The 23,390-nt window shown below is 49.7% G+C and overlaps 1 protein-coding gene across 1 annotated transcript; it reads left to right on the top strand.

Moving 5' to 3' along the window:
• Positions 1 to 1,772: 1,772 nt before the first annotated feature.
• On the top strand, positions 1,773 to 15,741 carry DRD3 (dopamine receptor D3). Its single transcript, XM_040057055.1, has 7 exons — positions 1,773 to 1,821; positions 4,098 to 4,389; positions 9,321 to 9,433; positions 10,649 to 10,791; positions 11,853 to 12,049; positions 12,918 to 13,263; positions 14,040 to 15,741. The coding sequence occupies exons 2-7, from the start codon at positions 4,108 to 4,110 to the stop codon at positions 14,234 to 14,236; spliced, it is 1,278 nt and encodes a 425-aa protein (XP_039912989.1). The 5' UTR covers positions 1,773 to 1,821; positions 4,098 to 4,107; the 3' UTR covers positions 14,237 to 15,741.
• The last annotated feature ends 7,649 nt before the right edge of the window (positions 15,742 to 23,390 follow it).

The raw sequence follows: 23,390 nt of genomic DNA, 5'->3' as shown, positions 1-23,390 counted from the left end.
GAGGAGTCTGCACCCGGCCTGTGACCTGCACAGCCCTGGCTAGTCAGGACATCGCAGTGCGCGCTCTCCCCGCCGGCTGGAGCCACGCAAGTGCCGCGGGGTTGTTGGACTCTCTCCAAGCTCACAGCTAAAAAGCTTCTGCTGGACAGGGGCTTCCCCCTTCCTTGACTGCCCCAGGCACGTTTAGATAGTGCATCTCCCCAAAAGTGAGCAGTATGGTTCAGAAGATGGCAGAAGCACAAATCTAGCGTAAGCATGGTAAAGCATGTCACACCGTTTGGGGGCTCCCAAGGGAAGGAAGGAGCTGGAGAGCCCTTCACGGGTCATTTGGTCTCCTAGCCTGGCAGCTATATCCTCCAGCAGGACACAGATGTGTCACCCTGGGGACCGGGCAGTGACCCATCACACTCCTCCAGCGCCATCCACAGAGCTGCCGTGGGGCAGCCACAGCCTCGGGTACAGGCAGTGGCGCTCATCAGTGCCATCAGACTCTGTAGGGGCACCTTCACCATCCCCGGCCAGGCTAAAGGTGGCACTCTCACCCCTCGCACCCCATGGGTATGAGGGCTTTCTACAGCGCCTCTCCCTCCTGCCACTCTCACCCGCAAAGAGATCAGGCAGGAGAGATGATTCAGGCAGCCCAAGTCCTAACACATACTTCTGAAGTAAATTCTTAAAGATAGATGAGATAAACTCTGCTCTACGCGGGTTCTCCTCTTTTCCTTGCCCAGGTACAAGTCAGGCTGTGGCCACCCCGACCCGTGGGTGCGTAAAGAGGAAGGGTCACAAGTCACACGTGCAGTGAAGGGAAACCTCGGCTCTGCGGCTGAGCTTCCTGCACCCTCCTGACAGCTCCCTGCAAGCCCCATTTGCTGTGCCAGAGTGGGGGGTGGGCACAATCCCACCTCCAGAGAGAGGAGATCCACTGGCATCACTCGTACCCCAGCCAATACAGTCTGAGGAGAACTGAGCCTCAGAGACTTGGATCTCAGACCTCAAGAGAAGCCACATCGCAGAGATGTGGCAGAGATGTAGCCGTGCCCTGGCCCTCCGTGTTGTGCCTACTGGCAGTGGTCCCAGTGGAGAAGGACGCTTCCCAAAATTAGTCTCCTTTCCGGCTTCCTCCCCTCTTACCCGCACTCTTTCATCTCAGGTTTAAGGTAGTTCACTTAAACATATATATATATTTAAACGTCCCCCGTCTTAAAATCATCTCTGCTTTCATAATTTTTTTTCAACTGTTTTTTCGGGGAGGGGGTGGGGGGGTTTTGTTGTTGGTTTTGTTTGGGTTTTTTTGTTTGTTTGTTTGGTTGGGGGGGGGGGGGACGGGGGGGTTGGTTTTTTTTGTCTTTTTTTTTTTTTTTTTAGGTGACAACTTTCTATCTGCTGGTCAAGCAGCCCCGGCCGAGGCCGCAGCCCCGGCGCCCCGTCTCCCAGCGCCCCGGGTTCGCAGCTCCCCGCTTCGCGCCCAGGCAGGGGCAGGTCCATCCCTCAGCAAAGCGCGTCCTCGCTGCGGACCCCGGCTCCCCAGTTCGCCCGGACGCCTTCCGCTGCGTCCCTTTAGGAGAAGGGCAACCTCCCGGGCGGGCACCCGAGGAGGGATCGGCGAGCGCATCCCCGGGGCCTCTCCCCTCTCCGGGCACCGCGGGGTCCCGGGGCAGGGGGCGGGCGGGAGGCGGTGGCCAGCCCGGTCCCGCCCCGCGGCTCCGCGCCGGGAAGGCGGCGGGAGGGAGCGGGTCGGGCCGGGAGTCAGCGGGGCCGGGGACCGGGACCGGGAGCGGGCTCTGCTCGGCGGCGGCGGCGCGGCCCGACGGGCCGGGGGTAAGTCCTGGCTGCTGCCCCCCGCTCCCCTCCCGCCCGGTGCCGCCGGTCCCCCTTTCCCGCAGCCCCCCGCCTCCCTCCCTGCCCGGTTTTCCCCAGCCCCCGGAGCCCCGCGGCATGGCCGGGGCACACGGCAGCGGGACCGGGGGCACCGCGGGTGCGGGGGCAGCGGAACGGCGGGAGCGGAGCGGCACCCGCGGCTGGAGACGAACCCAAAGCCGCCGCCGCGCCTGGACCCTGCGCTCGGACCGCGAACCCTGCCCCGCATCTGGACCTGCCAGTGCGGGCCGGGACAGGCACCGCGCCCCTCCGAGGCGGAGACCCACGGGAGGAGCGTCCCTTTCCCTCCTTTCCCCTCCCTCTGCTCTTCCCCACGGCTGCGACCCTTGTCCCCATCGCAGTTTGTAATCATGTTACCCAGGGCGGTGGGCGTCCTGCCACCCCTCTGAGGGTATCCAGGTACACTGTACGTGCCTGGACTGGCAGCATCCTAGCCAGGTGCGGAGTGAGCAGGACTGGTTGGGGGGCGGGGGTGGAGGAGAGTCCAGGGATGAGGGATCTGGCAGGGCTGGGAGGCATCTTGGTAGGGAAGACTGACTTTGGGATGAGAGTCGAAAATAGTGCTCATGGATATAAGAAACAGAAGACTAGACAGGAAACCCACAGCCAAACTGTGTATTGGGATGCCTTATGCCTTCTGGTTATATATATATTATGTGCGATGTTTTGTTCATTCCCTGTTCTGGCCTTGCTTATCACCTAGGTAGCTGCTTTTTTCCAGCTCTACCGATCAGCCTTTCCTGGCTCTAGACAATCCAGAATTCCCAGAGTGGGAACTGTGCCCGGGCAAGGGACGCAGTAAAATGAATCCTGTCTTTGGGTGGCTGCATCTCAACTGTTTTGTTAACAGTCCTGGACTCGGCAGCAGCGCTTATGCTACAAGAGATCTTCGTGATCCAGTGGAAGGCTTAACTTCCTTGTCAGGGTCAGGCAGAAGAAAGATAGAGGAGACAAGCACAAGCCATAAGAGATTGTTTCACCCCTGTTCTGAGGGATCTGTGTTCACAGGACACGGGGAAGTTCAGTTTCCATCTCACCCTTGTCCTCTCCCAGCTACAAAACATCAGGAGAGGGTGGGACCGGTTTTAAGGATGCGTATATCCCAAGAGGCTGGATCAATTTACACCTATCTGCACAGTTACTCTTCCAGGAGTGTAGCTGTGCAGCAGCTGTGCATCACAGATGCTGCTGTTCAAGGGGTGAGGTGAAACAGTAATATTTATACCACTGGCACTGCAATGTTCTGTCCTTGCTTCTCATACCTGTCATACGGATGATGAGTTCAGCAACAGGGGCAGTAGCAAAGAAAAAAAGATACAAGACATTAAATGTCATAGAACAACCTTGGTACAGCAGCTTTCATATTTCTGGGGGAAAAAAAAAATCATCCTTTTAAATCAAGGAGGGGTAGGTTACTGAGAACAGACTTGAATCTATTGTAAGAAAAAGAAACGCAGAGCACCCTGCACGCATCTTTCCATTATTTCATCCCAAACATCAAGCTGGATTGCTTTTCAGCACAGGAAGCACATCTTCTGGCCAGGCGTGGAAAACACAGAGCACAGTATGGAGGGAATGGGAACAGCACCAGCAGTCAACCCTTTACAAGGCAAGCAGGGCTTGGGACATGCTGCAGGAAAGGAGGAATTCTGGAGGTGGTGCTTGCTGCCAGGCAGCCAGGGATCAAGAGGCGCTGCCAAGCGCTCGAGTGTGTGAAGTTATTGAAGACATTTTTTGATGAGAGAAGGAAGAGAATACTTCCCAGAAGAAAAGATATAAGTTCCGAGTTTTGGCCAAGCCCTAGTGTGTTTGAGTGGCTGTTTTGCGTCTTCCTCATCATTTCAAATTGTTGTCTTTCAGGCTGTACTCTTGCCCAGCTGACTTGTACTGTGGTGTGACTTTGGTGCTTATCAAAACCATTGCCCGCTTTCCAAACCGCTGTATTGGTTGCTAAGATCCACCTTTCACATGCACACAGGAGATGAAATCTTGCATTCTTCCCTTGGGTTAGATTCAGTGAAAAACAGAACAGACCAAGCAAGTCTTTAAGCAAAGCTCTGCCCATATATGAGCAGAAAAAAAAGACCTCTCTGATTGGCTTGAAGGAGAATTTATAGGGAAAGTATAAAAATCATACCAGTACCCAAAGGAGGTACTGTTCTCCACAGTTATTGCAGAGCTCTGATTTTCAGTCCTCTCTTTCCTTCCCTTTGCAGTGGCAGCCCCATGGCCCTCTTCGCCAGAGCCAGCAGCCATCCTAACACAACAGACCCCGTTCCCTGTGGGGCAAACAGCACCACAGAGCCCGAGCTGCCCCATTCGCACGCCTACTACGCCCTCTGCTACTGCATCTTGATTCTGGCCATCATCTTTGGGAATGTGCTGGTCTGCCTGGCTGTGCTGAGGGAACGCGCCTTGCAAACCACAACCAACTACCTCGTGGTGAGCCTGGCCGTGGCAGATTTGCTGGTGGCTACTTTGGTGATGCCGTGGATGGTGTACCTGGAGGTGAGTACCTCTCAGGAATGATGAGCAGAATCTGACCACACCACTGCCTGCGTGGTCCTGTTCCTAATGAAGGCAGTGGCAACATTTAGACTGATCTGTGTGGAAGAGCCCCGGAGCTGTCCTGCAGGCTGTGTACTGCTTGGGTGTGCTGCATGGAATGATTAAAAAGAAAAGGAATAAGTGTGTATGTGTGTGTGTGTGGGAAGCCATCCCAGCAAGATAGAATTAGACTCTTCAGTTTGATTGCAACTAAAAAATATTATTAAAAGTCGAGTTTTATTTCAGACTGGAATAGTCTATCAGCTCAAGTGCATTCCAATCCTTAATGAAATCACATTATGCTTTGCTTTAGAAAATGGTTGGCACTCGTTCTTGCTGTGGACAGGGTGGGACTGAGGCACTTCTGTGGAGCAGCCTCTGCCCCATGCAATGCCTTGGTCATGATTTGTGAGCACAACAGTAGGTCCATTTCCTAGTCACGTTTGTAGACCCATTCAAGACTAATTTCCATCCGTGGAGCTTGGATAATCAAAGCAGCTGATACGAGAGTCATCCAAACAACAGAGAAAAGAACTCACACACATCCCAAATCCTATCTACCAATCCTGGCATTGCACAGTACTTCCTATCAAACTGGACTGTCAGACTCCAGCAAGACTGAGATTTAAAAAACAGTCCAAAAAGCCCCAAAGTTTTTTCAATATTTGCTGCTGTTTATGGGTCAGCGATGCCATCAATGAAGCAGAAATGGCATCATGCTTCAATAACACCATGAGCCTGGAAATTGCCAAAAAATCAGTCAGTCCCTAAAGCCGTGTAGAATACCTATTCATTTACTGAAGGTTTGCCAAACCAGACTTCAGAACTGGCCCTTATTTATGGAGAAGCTTAAGGTGGATGAATGCCTCAGATTTAAATGCCGCTTGTGAAGTTTGTGCTTTACGCTCCCTTTTTAGAGTCATCAGTGGCCATGAAATGTGTTATTTTATCAATCATGCAGACCAGAACTGTCTCATTCTGAGAATGAGACTTCCTTTGGGGAAGGCTGTGACAGAACAGCAACAGGAACATTTTGTAGCCTCAAAATCCTCATCTCCACTTAAGGAGGTTTCTGGCACAGAAGTGCTATTCAGCAGTGTGTCTAGCAGCCTTCTGGGGGCCAGCGTGTAGGTCTGACACTGCAGTCCTGCTGCCCTCTTCTTTCCTGATCCCTGGTACTGCAGCTGCTGAAGCTCACCAAGGTTTCCAAGACAGTGGCATCAGGGTATCCTGCCCACTGGAGTTTGAGGGTGTTAAATACCATCATGCTTTGTAGTCATGGCATGGATGGAGGAGGACATGCATGGCTGGGAACACCCTTCTCAGTCTCCTCACAACATCCAGTTCTACCTCCAAAGGGGAAGAAAGCTCCAGGGGAAGGCTGTCACTGAGGTCTAATCAGCTGATACCATGCAGGAGTCACCCTGTCTCCTCCTCTTGTCTCTCACCTGGGAGCAGTGAGACCTAAGCTGCTCTGCGGGCTCCAGGAGCTCTACTGGACTGGTGTCAGAGGGAGGAGGGAGCTGAGTTTCTGCAGCTCAGCAGCCCTGGCTACGTGAGTGCTCTTTGTACTCCCACTTTGCAAACCCACGAGCAGCCATCTCACAGCTGCAGGAGCCAGCAGCAGCCCCAAGCACCAGCTCTCAAACACAAAACCCTTCAGGGAGCCTGCTTAGATGCACCACTACTTTCATGCCTGCCACTGCCTGGTGCAACTTGGCTTTCCATCCATGTACTCCTCAATGTGGCATCACCACTTGTATCTGAATTGTGGAGAGATTTTGTTGTTTATTTTAAGAATTCGAGAGAGTGGTGGATGTGCATAAGTTTAAAAAAAAAAATCATTGCACATTCATAAACTGGAAAGCTTCCTACAGAGTTTAGAAGTTAAAAAATAATAATGCCACAATTTTGTAGATAAAGCAGACTGGTCATCAAGGAAGATTAGGTGAAAAACTGACTATGCAACTGACCTGAATAGTCCACAGGGATTGTGTTTGATAGAGCCAGGATTTCACCCTGGACACCCTTCTGCTGCATAATCACTGAGTGGTAATGAGAGATTGTATCAGCTCATCTCTCTGTAGTTTGCTCTCAGCAGCTGTAAGATAATATTTGACCGTCCACCTCACCCAGGCAGATGTGAGAATTCGTTCAATTAATACCTGGGATATCCTTTGAGATTCCTGGACAAAAAGCACCAGAGGGATAAAGAGGTACCCTGCCAGCACATGAAAACCAGAAATGCAGACTAGCAGGTTCTAGCTGCTGTAGCAAAGATGATTAGAACAGAGCAATAAAAGGAAGAGCAGAAATAGAATTTTAAACATTTTGAACAAGGCATACAATAAAAAGATGCTTCTTCACTGTTAAATTATGGAATAAATTCTGGGTTCATATACCCCACAGGTAAATATTAACTACTTCACCAACTCCAGCAGAGCTACTCCCCATTTTAGAAGTGGCAGGTGAAAGTGAGAACGGGTTTTAAGCCCAAACATTTTGATCTGTCAAGCATCCTCTTAGACAAGCTACAGTCTAGTATGCAGGTGTTGTGATCTGATAGCGTCATCCTGAGAGGGCTCACTTCTGAGCCAACCTCACCAGCACCTTCTTCAGTTTTAATGGTTCACATTCTTGAGCTCAGCATTTTAATGTGCTCAGGACCTTGGAAACTCCCTCAGTTAAGTGCCTGTTCATCTGCTGGGTTAGCAGCAGCTGGCTTTCATGTGAACACCTGCCACTGGTTTGGTGAAATATTCTTCAGACCCCACTGCTCACACAGAAACTGCATTGCTCTTTGCTGCAAACTGCAGAAACATCCATTACTGTGTTCCACTGCAAAGGCTTCAGGCATTTTTTTTTAATATATTTTGAGGTGGTCAAGCAGATCTCAAAATATGAAACTAAAGTAAAACCAACGTAGTTTCTTTGGAAGCTGAACCTGCCTCTTAAGATCCCTAATCTCACATGGACAGCCTTCAGTTTGCATGTCTTGTAGCTCACCTAACTGCGCAAAAAACCTCAATGGTTTTGGATTGACTTCCTTTCCCCCTTTACAAAGGAGCACCACCATTATCAAGAGAACGGGAGAAGAAAGCACAGTTCCCTTCTGCAAGCCAATTCCCATTTCCCTCCCCTGCATTCATTCAGGGTCAGAGGGTCTAATGGAAGACTGCCTCATTCAATACCTGATTTCTGAAATGTAGCAGCTGGGTCCAGCAGAGAACATCTTAAAGACACAGCTCACCTCAGCAAGTTTCTGTGTGGGAATGCTGCCACTATCAAAACCACTTAAATTTCTCAGGATTATTTCTTTAACAATTCTCACTGAGTGAATTTTGTATTTATACAAGTGCTTCTCTGTGCAGGGAGCTGCATCCTTCCTAGGTGCCAACACTCAGGGTTGACCCACTGCCTAGCCAAGCTTACTTGTGGCACCCTCTCCAGTATGGTCTGGGATGGGTATTTTTGAATGGGTCTTGAAAACCTCCAAGGATGGATCCTGCACAGACTCACTGAGAAACTGGCTCCACTGTCCCTGCAGTCAGAAAAGAAACCTTCATAACCAGTTTGCACCATTCTTCCAGCTCATGCCTGTTGCCTCTTGTCCTCCCCACCACACCACTGCTGTGAAAAACCCAGCTCTATCTTCTTAGCTACTTGTATTCACCCTTTTCAGTGACCTCCCACTAGGTGCTCGAGGGTTGTTAAAAGCCGTCAAAGCCATCTCTTTTCCAGAGTGAAAAAGTCCTTCTCCCTTAGCTGGTCCTCACCTCTGCCCCAGCCCCTGTGGATTGTTTTGGTGGCTCTCCACCGGACTGACTCCTGTTTATCAATGTCTTTCCTCTACTGATGCCTCAAAAACAGGTGCAGTATTCCAGATGTTGTCTAAATGTAAGCAGAGAAATGAGTGGCAGTTTCTGACAGCTTCCCAGGATCCAGCTGAAACAGCAGGATCTACAGGGCTGAAGGCTACAGTCCAGGCTCTCTCCCAGGCATGGACTTTCCCCCTTTTCTCTCCTCCTCCCCCACTGGGCACGGCACTGGGTTTGTTTGCAGTTGAACAAGGAGGCCGGCTGCCTCCATCTCCTAGAAGGAGTGGGCACTGAGGCAGACCGCCTCCCTCGGGATCAGGCTGTCATGCCAACCCCACGGAGAGCAGGGCCACACCGTGCTTGGAGCGTGTTTGTCAATCAGAAAGGTCCTCGTCAAGAGCTTGGTGGCTGCTCCAAACCCCACTTTCCTCCGTCGCTGAGACTGGCTGCGGCTGAGCTTTCACAACCACACACTTCAGATTAAAGATTCCAAACAACCAGAACAACAGCTTGGTAGCAACTCAAGCCCCTTTATCTGGGTAGTCTGTGAGTTCTCACTCAGACCTAATAATCTAAATCTGTAGCTGAGATAAGAATTCAAATAAGGTTTTTGGGAAGCCTCAGTCTCAGATCTCAGTTTCATACATAAATGCAAAAAATTTGCAGCACTTTTCCAGCTTGCTGCCTGCAAGAGCACTCTGGCAGCTAAGCTGAGAAAGACTTTCAGCCCTTAGACTTCCTCAGATAACCATTAATCAAAGGATAAATACAGTGATATCAAATTTAAATCAGTTTATCATGCTAGGTCTTGAGAGAAAGGATAGCTGCTGTTTCTTCTCCCTCTCTCCTTCTGCAAGAGCAAATAAAGGATTGAAATTAAAGTGGGGCTCCTTCTCCACGACCTGCTGCTGTGTTATCTTGCACACAACACAGGTGCCTCACTTTCCCTCTGCCCATCACTGTGGACACGAACTCCTCCAGCTGCTGAGACACCTGGAGGGGAGCAGCTCCTTACACATAACTGGTCAGGACCCGGTGCAGAGCAAGGCTGACCGTTCTGTGTCACTGGTGCAGGTGACCGGAGGCGTCTGGACGTTCAGCCGTATCTGCTGCGATATCTTCGTCACCATGGACGTAATGATGTGCACAGCCAGCATTCTGAACCTCTGTGCCATCAGCATTGACAGGTGAGACGCAACAGCATCCAGGGGGGCAGCCTGGACATGGGGGCCAGCCCTGTGCCCCACTGGGGCAGGGACAAAGAAGAGGGGTGAGCACACACAGCATCGGTGTCTTTAGGACAGCAAGCCTCTGGAGGTCTGTCCCTGACATTACTGCTGTTAATGTGGCTCTGCTCACATTGTGCAAGAAGAGGTCTGCGCTGGAGGGCAGGGAGACACAAGCAATAAAACATCCCCAGGAGATGGTCAAACACGTCCTCGAGTTTTTTAAAGGCAGGAACCGCAATTGGTCATCCAACTCCCGCTGAGTGTCAAAGAGGGTTTCTCCTTCTGGAGATCTCACTCATGAAGCTTTAATAAACAAAATCCTGCCATATACAGAGGGAGAGATGAAGATTATTGCTGTGTAATCTTGAGCTTTGCTCTGGTTTTCCGCCTTTGAAAACTGAGCCTATTTTAAGCAATGCTGAGGGCTGGGAGCCAAGACCTTGGCACATGTGATCCTACTGGGACCAAGGAGTGGGAGAAGGGAAAAGTACTGCATGCTGTACCTTTGTAACGTGTAGCTCAAGGATAATAATGCAAGGCAGCTCTCAATGCTGCATTGGTCCGGTGTTCCTCCATGGGACTCTGTATCCCCGTTTCAGTTTGGCTCTGTCTGCAGGGAGCAGCACCCAGGCTCTCCTAAAGAAGAGACTTCTCCAAATTCTTGCCCTGCTGAGCTTCATCTCCTGGGGCACCCCAGCAACAGAAGGTCCTTGACACCAACCCCTGGGCAACCCTCTGCCTGTCAGGCTAACACCAGACCAGGCAGCTGAGACAGAGTTTAGTAGTCTGTGGTTGCTTCAGAGAGTGCCCTTTCACAGCATTGCCCATGTAACTGTAGGGGCTTGAGGGTCAGAGATTTCCTGGGGTCTCTTGATCCATCTGGTAGCCCAAACCTTGTAGCTTTGCATGCTGTGAGTTCTGCTGAGTGTTCCTCTGCACTGCCGCCAACTAACTGTGATTTCCTGTGTTCCTCCCCCCAATGCCCCACTTACCATTTCTACAAATTGCTGATCCCATCATCTGATTTTTTCCTCTACTTTCCTCTTCTATTTCTTCACCACATTCACCATCATGTTTCCCTGTGCTGCTTTCACTTCTCCTTTTAAAAACCTGGTCCTTTCCCTCCCTCCTTCTTCCTCTGTCTCCTCTTCCCGGCGCTGGTTTGCTCTGCAGGTACACCGCAGTGGTGAAACCAGTTCAGTACCAGTACAGCACTGGGCAGAGCTCCTGCAGGAGGGTCTCTCTCATGATTGTCATAGTCTGGATGCTGGCCTTCGCAGTGTCATGCCCTCTCCTCTTTGGCTTCAATACTACAGGTGGGTGATATCCTGAACAATAGCCCGCAGGAGGGCTTGGCAGAGGAACTGCCCTGTGTATGACCAGCTCATTTAGCAGGGGTCCTGCCCATTTGCCAAGGTACAGGAAATTTTAAGGAACTAGAAAGCACACTATGAAAGGAGAGAAAAATCCCCATGTGCTCTTGTCTATAAATTTGCCATTTGCTCAGGCAGACACTAACTGTTGCTCTAAAGGGCAAACCTTCCTGCTCTGCTGCCAGATCAATGCCCATCAAGGTGTCCAGGTCTTCAGATTCCCATCAAACAATCACTTTGAGCACACACAGCGAAACGTGCAGCACATACAGCACACACACACACCAGACTTAACCGCACCCTGTCGATATCAACAGGTTCAGAAGCACAGTTTTGACTCTGACACAGAACACATTTCTAAACAGCAAGGATTGCATATTAGCATTGCTTGTTAGAGACCTCCTTGCTATCCAACTGGCTGTCTGCTTCCCTAACTAATCCCTTGAGGAGGGCAAACAATTTAGCCTCCACCTTGGAAGCAGGTTGGTCTTTTTCCTCTCCCTCAGCTAGGGCAACACAGTTTCCCTGGAGGCAGAGGAGCAGGGGAGCCTTCCTTCCCTTCCCACTGAATCACGGGCAGAATCCTCTGCTCCCCATCCGTCCTCTCTGCAGTGCTTGAGGGAGGAAAGGGATGGAGTGGGAAATTCGGCTGCCCCCTCTGACTGGTTCAGACAGATAGGGGTGAAGGCACACTCTGCATCTAGACAGCTCAGAGGCTGTCAAAGGAATGGGAGAAAGGATGGGAATAGACATGAGAGAAGAGAACAGAGCTGTTGGCCAGAAAAGCAGGCAGACGCATGCTGGCTAATGCTAGATGGCCCTGTGCTGGGTTCATTTTAAGCATCACTTAGGTAATTGGGTAAGCCAGAGCATGATCTGCACTCCTTAGGCTGCCTTTGCCCCAGCCACCTTTTGTCTGGCTTTTCCAACACGCCACCAGAGCCTCCTCGTACTAAGCCGGTCAGCTCAGCCACTCCTCTCTCTTTCTCTCTTCTCCTCCCCAGGGGATCCCAGTGTCTGTTCCATATCCAACCCCAGTTTCATCATCTACTCCTCCTTGGTGTCCTTCTACCTCCCCTTCATGGTGACCCTGCTGCTCTATGTCCGGATTTACCTCGTGCTCAGACAGAGGCAAAAGAAGCGAACCCTCTCGCGGCAGGGCAGCCACAGCGCCAGCACCAAACCGTGTTATGCACACCAAGTAAGAGCCACATGAACCCAGCAGGGGCTGCCAAATAGGACAGGAATGCATCATCTCTTCTCCTCGAAGGGTTAAGACACAGAACAGAAAGCATAAGGAGGGGCGTGACATGCTTTCATCCCATCCCTCGCTCATACACCATGATATCTGAGGTGCAGAAGCTCCAGTTAAATCCTTTTCAGACCTCTAGAATGAGGATATTCCCTGTGTATCTCTGCCCTCTAGAAGTGGAAGTTGAAAAGAGCACAGCCTACTTCAATATTTCTTCAGAGCAGGGTTTTCTGAGCCGTGCATAAGTCTGGATAATTTCTTCATTTATTGATTTTAATGTCTTTATTGATTTTTGCTCTATGAAGCTTCATTCTCAGGGCTTCACAGGCTTTAGCCTCTGTTATTAAAATAAAAAACCCTCTTCATCTGACAGACTTAAGAGGTCAAAATACTCGTGGTGCATGCAACATTTGTTCCGCTGACCTTTCTAGATGAAATATCTGCAACCATGGGAACCAACACAACAGTTTGAAGAGAATTACCTGATCATGCATATCCACTCCTTTTACCCATTTTTGCACAGTGGAGCTGCTTTAAAAGGGTGGGGATGCTGAGGGGAGCGGGGCCAACACAAAAATAGAGATGGGAGGTTAGCAGAGCAGGTATTTCTGCTCTTGCTGCTCTCATGCTTCTCAGTGGTGGGACGGAGGCAAAGAGTTGTCAGTTTCTGGCTCACCCTTAGGTCAGTCCAGAGGACATGGTGCAGTGTAAGAGGCAAGTGAGGCTAAGGACAACTCCTACAACTTGCCTCATCATCCTCTGGCCCTGCGAGCAGTTTGGATGGTTTCCAGTTCCTCTGTGGCATCCTCTTTTGCAGGAACACATGGAGAGGAAAGCTTTGCCAAACAGATGCCGAGGCACGTTCTCCCCCTGTCTCTCGCTCAAATGCGCAGGCCAGGAGATGTCTACAAAAAGGAGGTTGCTGACTGTCTTCAGCCTGCAGCGGTACCGGAGCTTCTGCCACGAGGCATCCCTCACCAAGGCGCCAGGGAGCACCCACGAGAGCAGGTGGGAGGAGAGGAGGAGGAGCACGAAGCCAGCGGTGGAGGTACGGAGGCTCAGCAGTGGTAGAACCATCAGCAGCTTGAGGCCGGCACAGCAGCAGCCCCGGCTGATCCAGCTGCGGGAGAGGAAGGCTACACAGATGCTGGCGATCGTCCTGGGTGAGTGAGAGCCATTCTGCCTGTGGCGTGCAGGGGGTGATGGGTTGGGGCTGCCAGGAGCGCAGAGTCTCCTAATACAATATTGAGACCTTTTAAAAAATGCAAGCTGGGCCTTGGCCTCAGCTGTCAATGCTTCACAAACTCAGGAGAGACAGTAGTGGGACGTTTAGGGATCTAGAATAATGCTCCCAAATGTTGAGAGCCACGTACGTTGGTGTTGTATTTACCATGCTTTGTTACCCTTGTGTTTAAAATCAGTGGCCAACAGGCCCTACTAGAGGGAGCAATCCTCAGTTTCCATACATGCAGAAGCTCTTAGATCTGATTACAGAAGGGGAAACTGAGGCAAGGAGCTGCAGAGGAACCAGTTCATAGAGCTGTATAGAGAAGCCAGGAGACTGATGTCCCTGTCACCTGCTGTGGTCACCAGATGCACTGTTCCCCCCATTGACTCAGCAGTAGCATGGAAAGAAAGCAGCCCTCATCCTAACTGATTAAAGCAGCTGAGGCTTTCCCTCAAAGTTGTGGCCACTGGCTTTTGTCTGTCATCAGACCACTTCTGAAGCCCCATCCATTCACAAGGCTGGTCCCAAGGAGCCCAAGCTTTTGCCAGATCCCTCTGTGTCAGGAATAAATGTGGCCTTCAGTGTTTGTGAAATATAGGAACATCATGGAAATAGTGAGGGGGTGGAGGGAGGGCTCACCAGTGCAGGCCCCTTTCCAAATAGTTGCTGCTCTAAACTCACGGATTGTTTTCTGCCTCTCTCTAAACCCAGGGGCATTCATAGTCTGCTGGCTGCCCTTCTTCTTGATTCACATCCTGAATGCCCACTGCCCATCCTGCCACGTGCCTCCAGGGCTTTACAGTGCCAGCACCTGGCTCGGATATGTCAACAGTGCCCTCAACCCCATCATCTACACAACCTTCAACACCGACTTCCGCAAAGCCTTCCTCAAGATCCTCTGCTGCTGACTGCGGGGCCACACCGGGCTGCGCGGGTCTGCAGCAGCCCCCCGGGAGGAGAAAAGGACAGGGACAAGCCAGTGGGTCCCTCAGCTGGGCACAGCCCCGGGGGTGCAGCAGCTCAGCCACCACAGCGCGTCGCTCCTGGAGCTGACGGGCTTGCGGGGCACACGCCGCAGGCGGCATCTCTCATCTCGGCTGCCTGCATGATGCAAATGCATTTGCCCTGCCACAGCTGGAACCTCAGCCTGCAGAAGGCACCCAGCTCATGCACAGCAGTCCTAGTAAGAGGACGGAACTTGACCTCTTTGATAAGGACCCTGATCTCTTCAGTCAGGAGCCAAGAGTGAAAATTGGGCAAGGAAACTTAGAAAAGGAGCACTGATGGAGAAGTAACAACTTTCCTGTTGTTTCCATCAAAAGGTTTGCCCGAAAAACTGGGTCAGTCAAAGTGCTCGAGAAAATCGCCCTAGTTGCAAATGAAATCTTCCCTTGTGCTGCCAGCTTGTATTTTCCTGCTCCTTGCACGGCAGAGTGGTGGCTGCCCTCCCTCTGGTAGGTCAGCTCACACGAGAAGTGCGGCACAGCCCCGGGGTCCCCTCTCCTCCTGACCCAAGGACCTGTGACAGATTGGCCACTACTTCACTGCCACACGCCCCAGTGATCTACAGGGGCCACCAAGAGAACAAGGCTCTTGATTCAAACCTGTTTTTTCAGCTGGTTGCATGCTCCCTGTCTCGAAACTTGTTCACTATCCCTTTGGAACCAATCTTCACCTGTGCTCCTCTCCTGACAGGAGCCCTGCTGGATTTAGGGTCTGTACCACCTGGCTGCTGCAATCGCTCTGGTTACAGCCCATGCCTGAGGGAGAGCAGTTTCACAACATTCCTCCCAGTAAGGAGGGGCATTTGCCTTGGCCTCAGCCCCAGGACTCTCCCTAACATCCCTTTCCAATACTCTCGGCATCACATATGGCATCTGTGCATCCCAGCATCCAGGAGCTGGCCAAATACAGCGCGGCCATGGTCTCCTTTCCCAGCAGTATTCTACAAGGCCATCTCCAGTAGCTCCTGGATGAGGAAAACAGACAAGTCCTGATGTACCCTAAGCTGCTCTCACATCAGGACACTGTAATGCTCTTCCCCTCATACGGACAAACCTGGCACAGGCCAGAGAGCCTCAGCACAGTTCTCTCATTTTGCCCCCTTGCTGTGCTGGATCAGAGGCTTCTGCTCTCACTCCCAGGACGTGGCTTAGTGTGCTGCCAGCCGTGCTCGTTTGATAGCTTTGGGCATAACTCTGTGTGCTGCTCTTGCCTGTGTCCATGCCACAGCTTCTCCATCTGGGAAGGGCTTCCTTTCTTTCCGAATATGAAGCCAAAGCCATTGTCCTCTGCCTCCAGAGCACATAGCAGAGCTCTAGCTGCTGCTTTGGTTTGTCTGGGCTTTGGGAGGAGGATCTTGTGGGGAGCATGTGTCATTTGCCTGGGCAGGTGCCCTCCATACTGCATTGTAACTGCCTTAACCCAATAAAACACCAGTGTAATTGGAAGTTTTGGTATCTTTGTGGTGAATGTACCTCCTTCCATAAGCCTTTTGTCACCTGTAGCCCTCTTAACGCTTTCCCTGTAAAAAATTATCATCGACCTGAATGCTCACGAGAGGTCTTTATTATTACTTGCATTTTCCTTGCAACTGGGAAAGAAAACGAAGGCTGCTGTAAGCACTTCCAGCAGATGAATTCTGGAAATGCAGTCAATTAGTTTCCCAGCTATGCCAGGCAGACATGCAGCAGTGTTACTCCATCTGCGCAAAGATGCTGGATAGCACGGGAGGCACTCGGCACACAGGGTGGTGGAGGTATGAATCGAGTGAACCAGCCTGTGGTTCACTGCCACTCAAGGAATTCTCATTAAGATGCTTCATAATAGAGATCAACAGTCCAGTTGCTTTATATAACAATTGTCAGAAAGGAGGAAATTGAAAGATCTTTTAAAGAATGAGTAGGTCCATTTCAAGACCTGGCCTAGCATCTCTCGAGTCAGTTTGATCTTACTTGAATTTGAACAGGTTCTTCAAGGAGTGATCCCCACAATGATTTAGGATAGAGGTAAGAACAGGAGGTGTGGCAGACGACTAAGCAGCATTTTGGTGTCCACACAGCTATAAGGGATGGGGAAAATTCTGTATCTAAACATATGGTGCTTTCTTTACTAAGATCTGAACTATCAGATCACAGAACTGACGAGGGACAGGAAAAAAAAAAAAAAGAAAGACAGCACAAAACCCTGACACAATTACAAAAACTCAACTCCAAACAAAAACAATCTCTGTCTCCCCTTCCCTCAAGTGCTGCTTGAGCACCATGCCCAGTTTGACTCTGTCAATGTGAACATAGGTGACTCCATAGAAAATGCCATGGAACAGAAGCAATCAAAGGCACACAAGGTTGATGTCCCTCCGCCCTCTCCAGCAAGCCAGAGAGATTGCTGAGGGCTCCCCCAAGACACACCCCCACTCATTATTTACAGCAGAGTAATCCACATTCTCCTTTTCCAACTGCTCAATGTCTCCCACTAACCTTAATTTTCTGCCTTTCCCTCCTTGGTGTTTTGTTTTCCCTGACTCCACAACTGGCTGGGAGAGGTGAGCCGTGTGACGCCGTGCTCTGCATTCTGTGGGGATTCATTTACACACTGATATTCCCATTAGAAGAGCCTTTGGATAAGGCAGAAGCCTCCTCTCCTGCAGGGAGGAGAAGGGAGCTCGGCGACAGGCACAGGTGGCTCTGGCAGCAGGGCAGGGGCGCTGCAGTCTGTGCTCACCTCCAGGCAGCTGGAATGGCACACCTCAGCTCCCCTGTGCTGGGAGACATTTGTAAACGAGCCGGGGGAGACAGCAGCCAGGAAGCAGCTCCGCCGTGGCTGAGGAGAGCTAAGACTCTTTGGAGATGAAGGAGAGCTGGCAACACACGCGGGGAGGATCAGCCCCACCCCCCGCAAGGTACGAGGCAGCCATCCAAGTTCTGCCTGTCTAGACACATTTACAGCACGCCTGAGAAATGGACTGAAAAACACCATCTATCCCCTGCATCCACCAGCTCACAGAGCCATAGGCTCCGGCTCAGCTGCAGGAACCCAGATGAATGAGCCCCTGAGCCTACATAACCCACAGTTTGCTATTCCACCTGTACCTGGGGCTCCCCATCTGTAACAGATGTGTCACATGTGTTAAACTTCAGGAACAGGATGAAAAGCACAGGTTACCCGAGTTACTAAAGTCCTAAACGGTACCAGGCACTGAACTGAAGCCATCCAGGGTTAAAACCAAAAGCGCTTATGGTGAGTTTTTACACGGTAAAATATAAACAGAGAAGAAACCATAAAAAACTCTACCTTGTCAGAGGCAGCACCAGGCACAACAGGCACCAAATCATGCAAGAGTCTTTAAGCAGAAGAGCACAAAGGTCCATGGGGCAGAAGATAAAACAATCTTCCATGAGAAAAAAAGCTGATTCCTGGGAAGGCAAGGAAGATATGGAGGAGGTGGGCTTCACCTGCCATCACAGACCAACGCTCTGCAGGTGACACTGCCCTGTGAATATTCTGCAGGTACCTCGCAGCAGCTGTTGGACATGTTGTTTTAACAATCCCAGCTGCAGCCACACCTTAAAATCCACATTTGCCAGACTACAAGGACAAAGCAAAGTCTTACAGAAAAATCTCACTTCCCCAGGTAACCCCCCTTAGGGGCAGGCCTGGCCTGGCCAGATATTCAGCTGAGCTCAGCTCAGCTCTCCCAACTGTGGGGCTAAGCACAGGGAGCTTCCCCCTTGGGAAGAGGAGGGAGTACACCTGGAGTCTGCCTCTCTGAGGGAGCAACAGGGGGTTCTCTGTTCTCAGCTGGGGCCAGCACAACCTGCTCAGGATGGCAGCTTCCCTGGAAAACAGAGCTTATTGCTGCAGCTTATTGCTGTTCCTGATGTGATGTCTTCTGAAGAATGTCTAATCAATGCCAGCATTTCAAGGAAACATCAACAGCCTGCAGGCTGCTGATATGGAGACACTCAGAAAACTACAAATAGGAATTGTGGACAACCCAGAGGACACCGGTAGCAATCTGATTAGTTTCAGCTAAGTGTGGGATGGTTTGGTCACAAAGTGACAGACCCTGGCAGCCTTCAGTCTGCAAACACACCTGGCTGTGAGGTGTCTCACCAAACAAGAAGAATGGGCTCATCAGTTCTTTCTCTGACCAATGCCTGTGCCCCAAATCTGCATGAACCCTTGAATGAGCTGTTGAAGTGAGGTTTTCCTTATCTAAGGGTAATAAAGAATTAACATAACATTGTCATCTCCTGGCAGTATTTTGCCACCTGACCTATGAGCAAAGGAAGGCTCCCAAGACTGTAGGAATTTCAAGGTGTGAGGGATTCAAAGCTGTACTTCAAAGTCAGCATCAGTTGCTTTGTACCTCTTGCTGAATGACATTGAACAGGATGCAGAAGATGCACCCCAGACCAATGCTGCTTTCAATCTCAAAAGCCACTGATCCAGTTATTCTCTGTTACTCCCCAAACAATCAATCTTAAGACATAGCAGTGACCTTTCTTTCACGCCTTCCTGATATCACTCATGCCATCTTTCCTTGGTTCCTTGCTGCCTCAAGTATCAGATCAGGAGCCCACCAGCTCTGATGCCAACCACACCTCTCCACAACAGGGATCCATTTTCTCCCAAGCCAGGAATTCTCCTGAGCTTCCTTCATGGTTCTGGAAGTGAATCTCTGCCTGCCAGACACTGGTCACATCTTATCCCTGAATGCCTCTGGAAATGTGAGGTAAAGAAACCCCTGGGGCCAAAGACAAAAAAGAACATAATTAAAAATTAATTTCAGCATAATGATTTAAACGTCTCAGTGAGACAAGCATCAGGCTGTTGTATCTTTGGTGGTGTGGGGAAGAGCTTTCTGGCTTCCTGCCCTGGGGACTCTTGTCGGTTTTAACAAGTTTTACCGCACAGCTGTGAGCGTGGCAAATTAAACAGCCCAAATAAAGACCACTTTTCACCGGACAGAAGCACAAATACTCAGGGAATCACGTTGCCTTCTGCCACCCCGTGTCATGGCAGAAGGGCTGTGGTACAGGTGGACCTGTACAAGGTGTACCACCTCGCTGTGCCTCAGCTGAGAAGGCAGCAGCTCTCTCTGTGGGGGTCAGGTCAAGGCACATACGCAGCTGGTTGATGCTACAGCACTCCCTTGAATATTTGTGATGGCACTGGCTGTGGGCAGCAGGAGAGCCAGGGTTGAGTCCAGCAGTAAGTACTCCTGTGAGCCTCAGCTCTGAAGGCTACCAGCATTACTCTGTAGCCTTTTGCAGCCATTGCTGAATTCCCTGAACCACAACAGAGCGCTTCTTCCTCCTCAAGATGCGCACAAAACAAGGGATGGGAAAAGGCACGTGCCAGTGGCTTCTGCAACTTGATGTTGGCAGTGCTACCCATGGACATACTGCACAGCTCCCACTCCTTTTTTTCGCTGGCCTTGCCAAATCCTAATCATCCTGTTTGCCTGTGTTCCTTCCTCCCAGACGCTCCATCTCCTGTTCCCTTTCTTGAAGAGGCTGCATCTCTTTAAAGGCTTCAGCTGCCTGCCAGTTTGTTCTCTCTCATCCCAGTTCCCTCAGCTTTGTCTGAGGAAAGCATCTGGCTTTTCTAAGGGTTGGTTTCTTCAGCTGTTTTTAAGCACACAGTACCACTGAAGTTGACATTACTTTGTAGATGGTTCCATTCTGGCCCAGGAAGGGCGGTAGAAAAAAGCTCAAGACAGGTCTGTAGACTCTGCTGACTTCCTGCAAGATGCTGGCTGCATCAGTACCTCCTCTGATTACCTCATCAGAAGGCAAACCAGATGTTCTCTTGTGGAACGAGGGAGCAGTGAGCACAAAGCAAAGCCACCTTCATGTCATGGTGGCAACACATCCACCAGCTCAGGAAGGCAGCCAGCTCAAGAGCACAAGGTGTCACACACAGAGCACAGGAATGGGTCCAGGAACTCTGGCCAAGGACCCTGGAACCACTCCTTTCTTTGTGAAAGTCTGTGCCGGGCAATTGCATATAAGAGCCATAGTTTTCAGATCTTTTCTTGATCAGCACCCTGCAAGATACACCTTGTCCTGCAGAGCCTCTGGCATGAACCACTGCCATTGCCTTTCCTGTGCATTGGCCACTCCCTTGAGCCAGAAAATGCTTTACAGAGTAGCAGAAGGATAGGGACGACAGAAAGCTGGTTAATCCTGAGCTGTCTGGCAGATCCAAATGCCTTTATTTATAATTCCTTTACTTTTGATCCTCACTAAACAGATTTTTAGATTTTCAGGCTTCAGAAGTTTGCAATAATCCTGGTTAACCACATAACCCCTTCTCATCCAAGACTGCGCCCCAAAGACCTCTGCAAAATGTTCAGACACACAAATAGCAGTGAACAGGGCAGGCTTTCTCCAAACATTTTGTAATGATGGGGAGTAAGCAAGGCCAGGAGCTGGAGGAGCTGTGTCAGAAGCATGACAGAGCATCCCACTGTGCTGCACCTTCACCTGACCGATGTAATTAAAACATACAGGCAGCAGATGTAGATTAACCAGGCAGTCCATCATCACCTCATTGTGAGGCAGGAAAGGTGTTGCTTTTCCAAGTCAGTATGTTCCCAGGGAGGAGACTGTGTACTCTGACAGACACCGTTCATGTTGGCAACATCAACAGGGAAGCAAGAACATTTTGCCGCATCATTTTTGTGCCAGCACCAACTTTGCCAGCCTAGATCCAACTTCTCAAAGGGATTTAAATTCATTCTCTTTTTGTTTGAAAAGTCCTGTCATGCCTATAGAATGTGCATAAGAAAGGATGGTCATGTGCTTGTACATCTTCAAAAGTCTGAAGGAGTGCTGCTTTACCAGAAAAGAGATGAGGTCCCTAGCGAATTATGCAGATCACTCCAGAGCACTACAAATAAAACCATTAAACTATCCTGCACCATCATATATTTCATGCATGCCTTCCACATCACAGAGGAAACAGCTCTGAAATTACTGAGAGAAAGGTTTAAACGTTTCATTGGAACCCTTTGTCTGCCACCTCAGGTTATGAATCAAAAACCAACAGGGTTCGGGATGAAGAAAATTTAAAAAGCTGCTCAGTGCTTAAAAGCACCTCTGAAACCCACCTGGAACTCATTTTTTTATGCATAAAAATCCCATGGTCTGAAAACCCTCTGGACCTTAGAAACATAGAAATAAATTGAACACCCTGCTGGAACATTTCCAGTCCTGGGCAGCTCCTGTGATCCTGCAGAGCGACAGAGGAGCAGACCTAGAAACTGTCAGACAAGGCTGGATATACACTGTGTGTGTCGTGGACACTGTGTCCTAGTGATTTACAGGATGGGATGGATAAACAGCAGGAGGGAGGCGGGAAATTACAACCCTGAAGGAAAGGAGAAAAGTTTTTTGTGAAAAACCAGTTTGATTTTTTTCTTAATACATTTCAAAGCATACCTTTAAAACCGCTGAAGAGCCTGCAACATTAAAATAGCTCTGGAAGGAGGAAGTTACTGAGCAGAATACTGATTAAGTGGTCAGAAAGGCACAGGACTTAACACGAGGCCCTGACAGTTATTCTCATCAGCGTGAAAGGTTTTTCTTTATTAAGGGGAAGATTACACTGAGTTGCTAAGGAAAAGATATTTAAGGGTCTAATGTTTTTGTAACACACCATCACTTTTGTATTCTGCTCTGCTCTTTTATATTCTGCCCTGCTCTTCTATATTCTGCCCTTTGGGGATGGATGGCAGTCAAGGATGTTTTTGCAGTCTTCTGTGCTTAGTGAAGTTAATTTAGCACAGGCATTTTTCCACTCCTTATTAATTTCAATTTTCACTTCTCCATGGAAAGTTTAGCTTTCTTCATGCAGTTTTCATCCCCGTATTAGGGCAAGAACTCTGTTTTTAAAAGAAATTAGATCTCTGCCTGGAAATAAATTAAAAAACTTAAGTTAGCATGAAAAATGTTGCTGATTTTTTACAGTGTGAACGAAGAGGACTGACATGTTGAGAAGTTGCATAAATACAACACATTAAGATGGTTTCAGGGTTAGTGATGTTTTAACAGTGTTTGTTAGATACTGAATGATGTAACTGGTCAAGTTCTGCCCAGTATGAAATGGTTTACTTTGTGCAGCTGTGGTACACACACGTGCACACACATAAAAACTAAGCAGAGAACTGTAACAGGAAAGCCTAACGGGTAGGACTGGAAAGAGAAACATAACAGAGCAGTATGGAAGGACTGGAAAGCCAGAAGAGAAGGGTTATTGAGAATAGCATGTTACTGGCACTTAGCTTAGCAGGCCACTAAGATCCCAGTACAGCTACATTTATCTCCTGAGAACATCCAGGCTGGGAGATAAAGAAAAATTAATAAATCTGGATGATTCACAGAGGTGCCGCAGGACGGGGAGACTGACTGATCACAAGTAGCCCCCAAAAGGTATAAAACAGCAATTCCAAAACTAGCAGTAAGGGTACCGGCCTAAGAAGGATGCAGGAAATGTGAGGAGGACACAAGAAGACCAGCACCCTTTATCCTCCTGTGCCATCACAGAGCAACCCTGACTGACCTGTTGGACACAACCATCACGGTGCCCGATGGGCTGACCCAGGTATTTCGGTGATTCAATATGTGGATACGGGAGTGTCAGTGAAGCAGAAGATTGAAATCCCCTCCCAAAAGATTTTTTTGCACAGCACATTTTAGAAACAGGCACTGCAGAAACAAGCATTGCAAGGTCCCATGCTACCACTGCCTTCCTCTTGACAAAAGCATAAACCATTTTTGTTTCATTAGAATTCCTTTCCTTTAAGCTAGGCAGACCTTCTACCTCATGCTGTACACCCAGGACACCATGTCCAAGTTTCCCAGTGCTGCAACAGTTTTACCCACCACAAAGTACTTCTTGGAGTGAGGAAGATAATTCTGTATTTTATGTCTTTTCTGTGGCTGAATCACACCCTGTGATGTGTTTGAAGACAACAGTAGAGCAGTATTTCCACCATTTCTTTAGGATCCTGTGGAACAGAAGTGTAGTGAGTGGAACAGAGTGAATAAGGCT

The sequence above is a fragment of the Hirundo rustica genome, chromosome 2 (genome assembly GCF_015227805.2).
Source record: "Hirundo rustica isolate bHirRus1 chromosome 2, bHirRus1.pri.v3, whole genome shotgun sequence".
NCBI classification, from domain to species: domain Eukaryota; kingdom Metazoa; phylum Chordata; class Aves; order Passeriformes; family Hirundinidae; genus Hirundo; species Hirundo rustica.
Note: the sequence above shows the minus strand (reverse complement) of the source record. Positions and strands in the feature narration are given on the sequence as shown.

Excerpts from the sequence above, each read along its gene's own strand:
- DRD3 (XM_040057055.1), top strand. The coding sequence starts at position 4,108 with ATGGCCCTCTTCGCCAGAGCCAGCAGCCATCCTAACACAACAGACCCC. Across the intron at positions 4,390-9,320 it reads CGTGGATGGTGTACCTGGAG|GTGACCGGAGGCGTCTGGAC; the intron begins GTGAGTACCTCT and ends TCACTGGTGCAG. Across the intron at positions 10,792-11,852 it reads CTTTGGCTTCAATACTACAG|GGGATCCCAGTGTCTGTTCC; the intron begins GTGGGTGATATC and ends TCTCCTCCCCAG.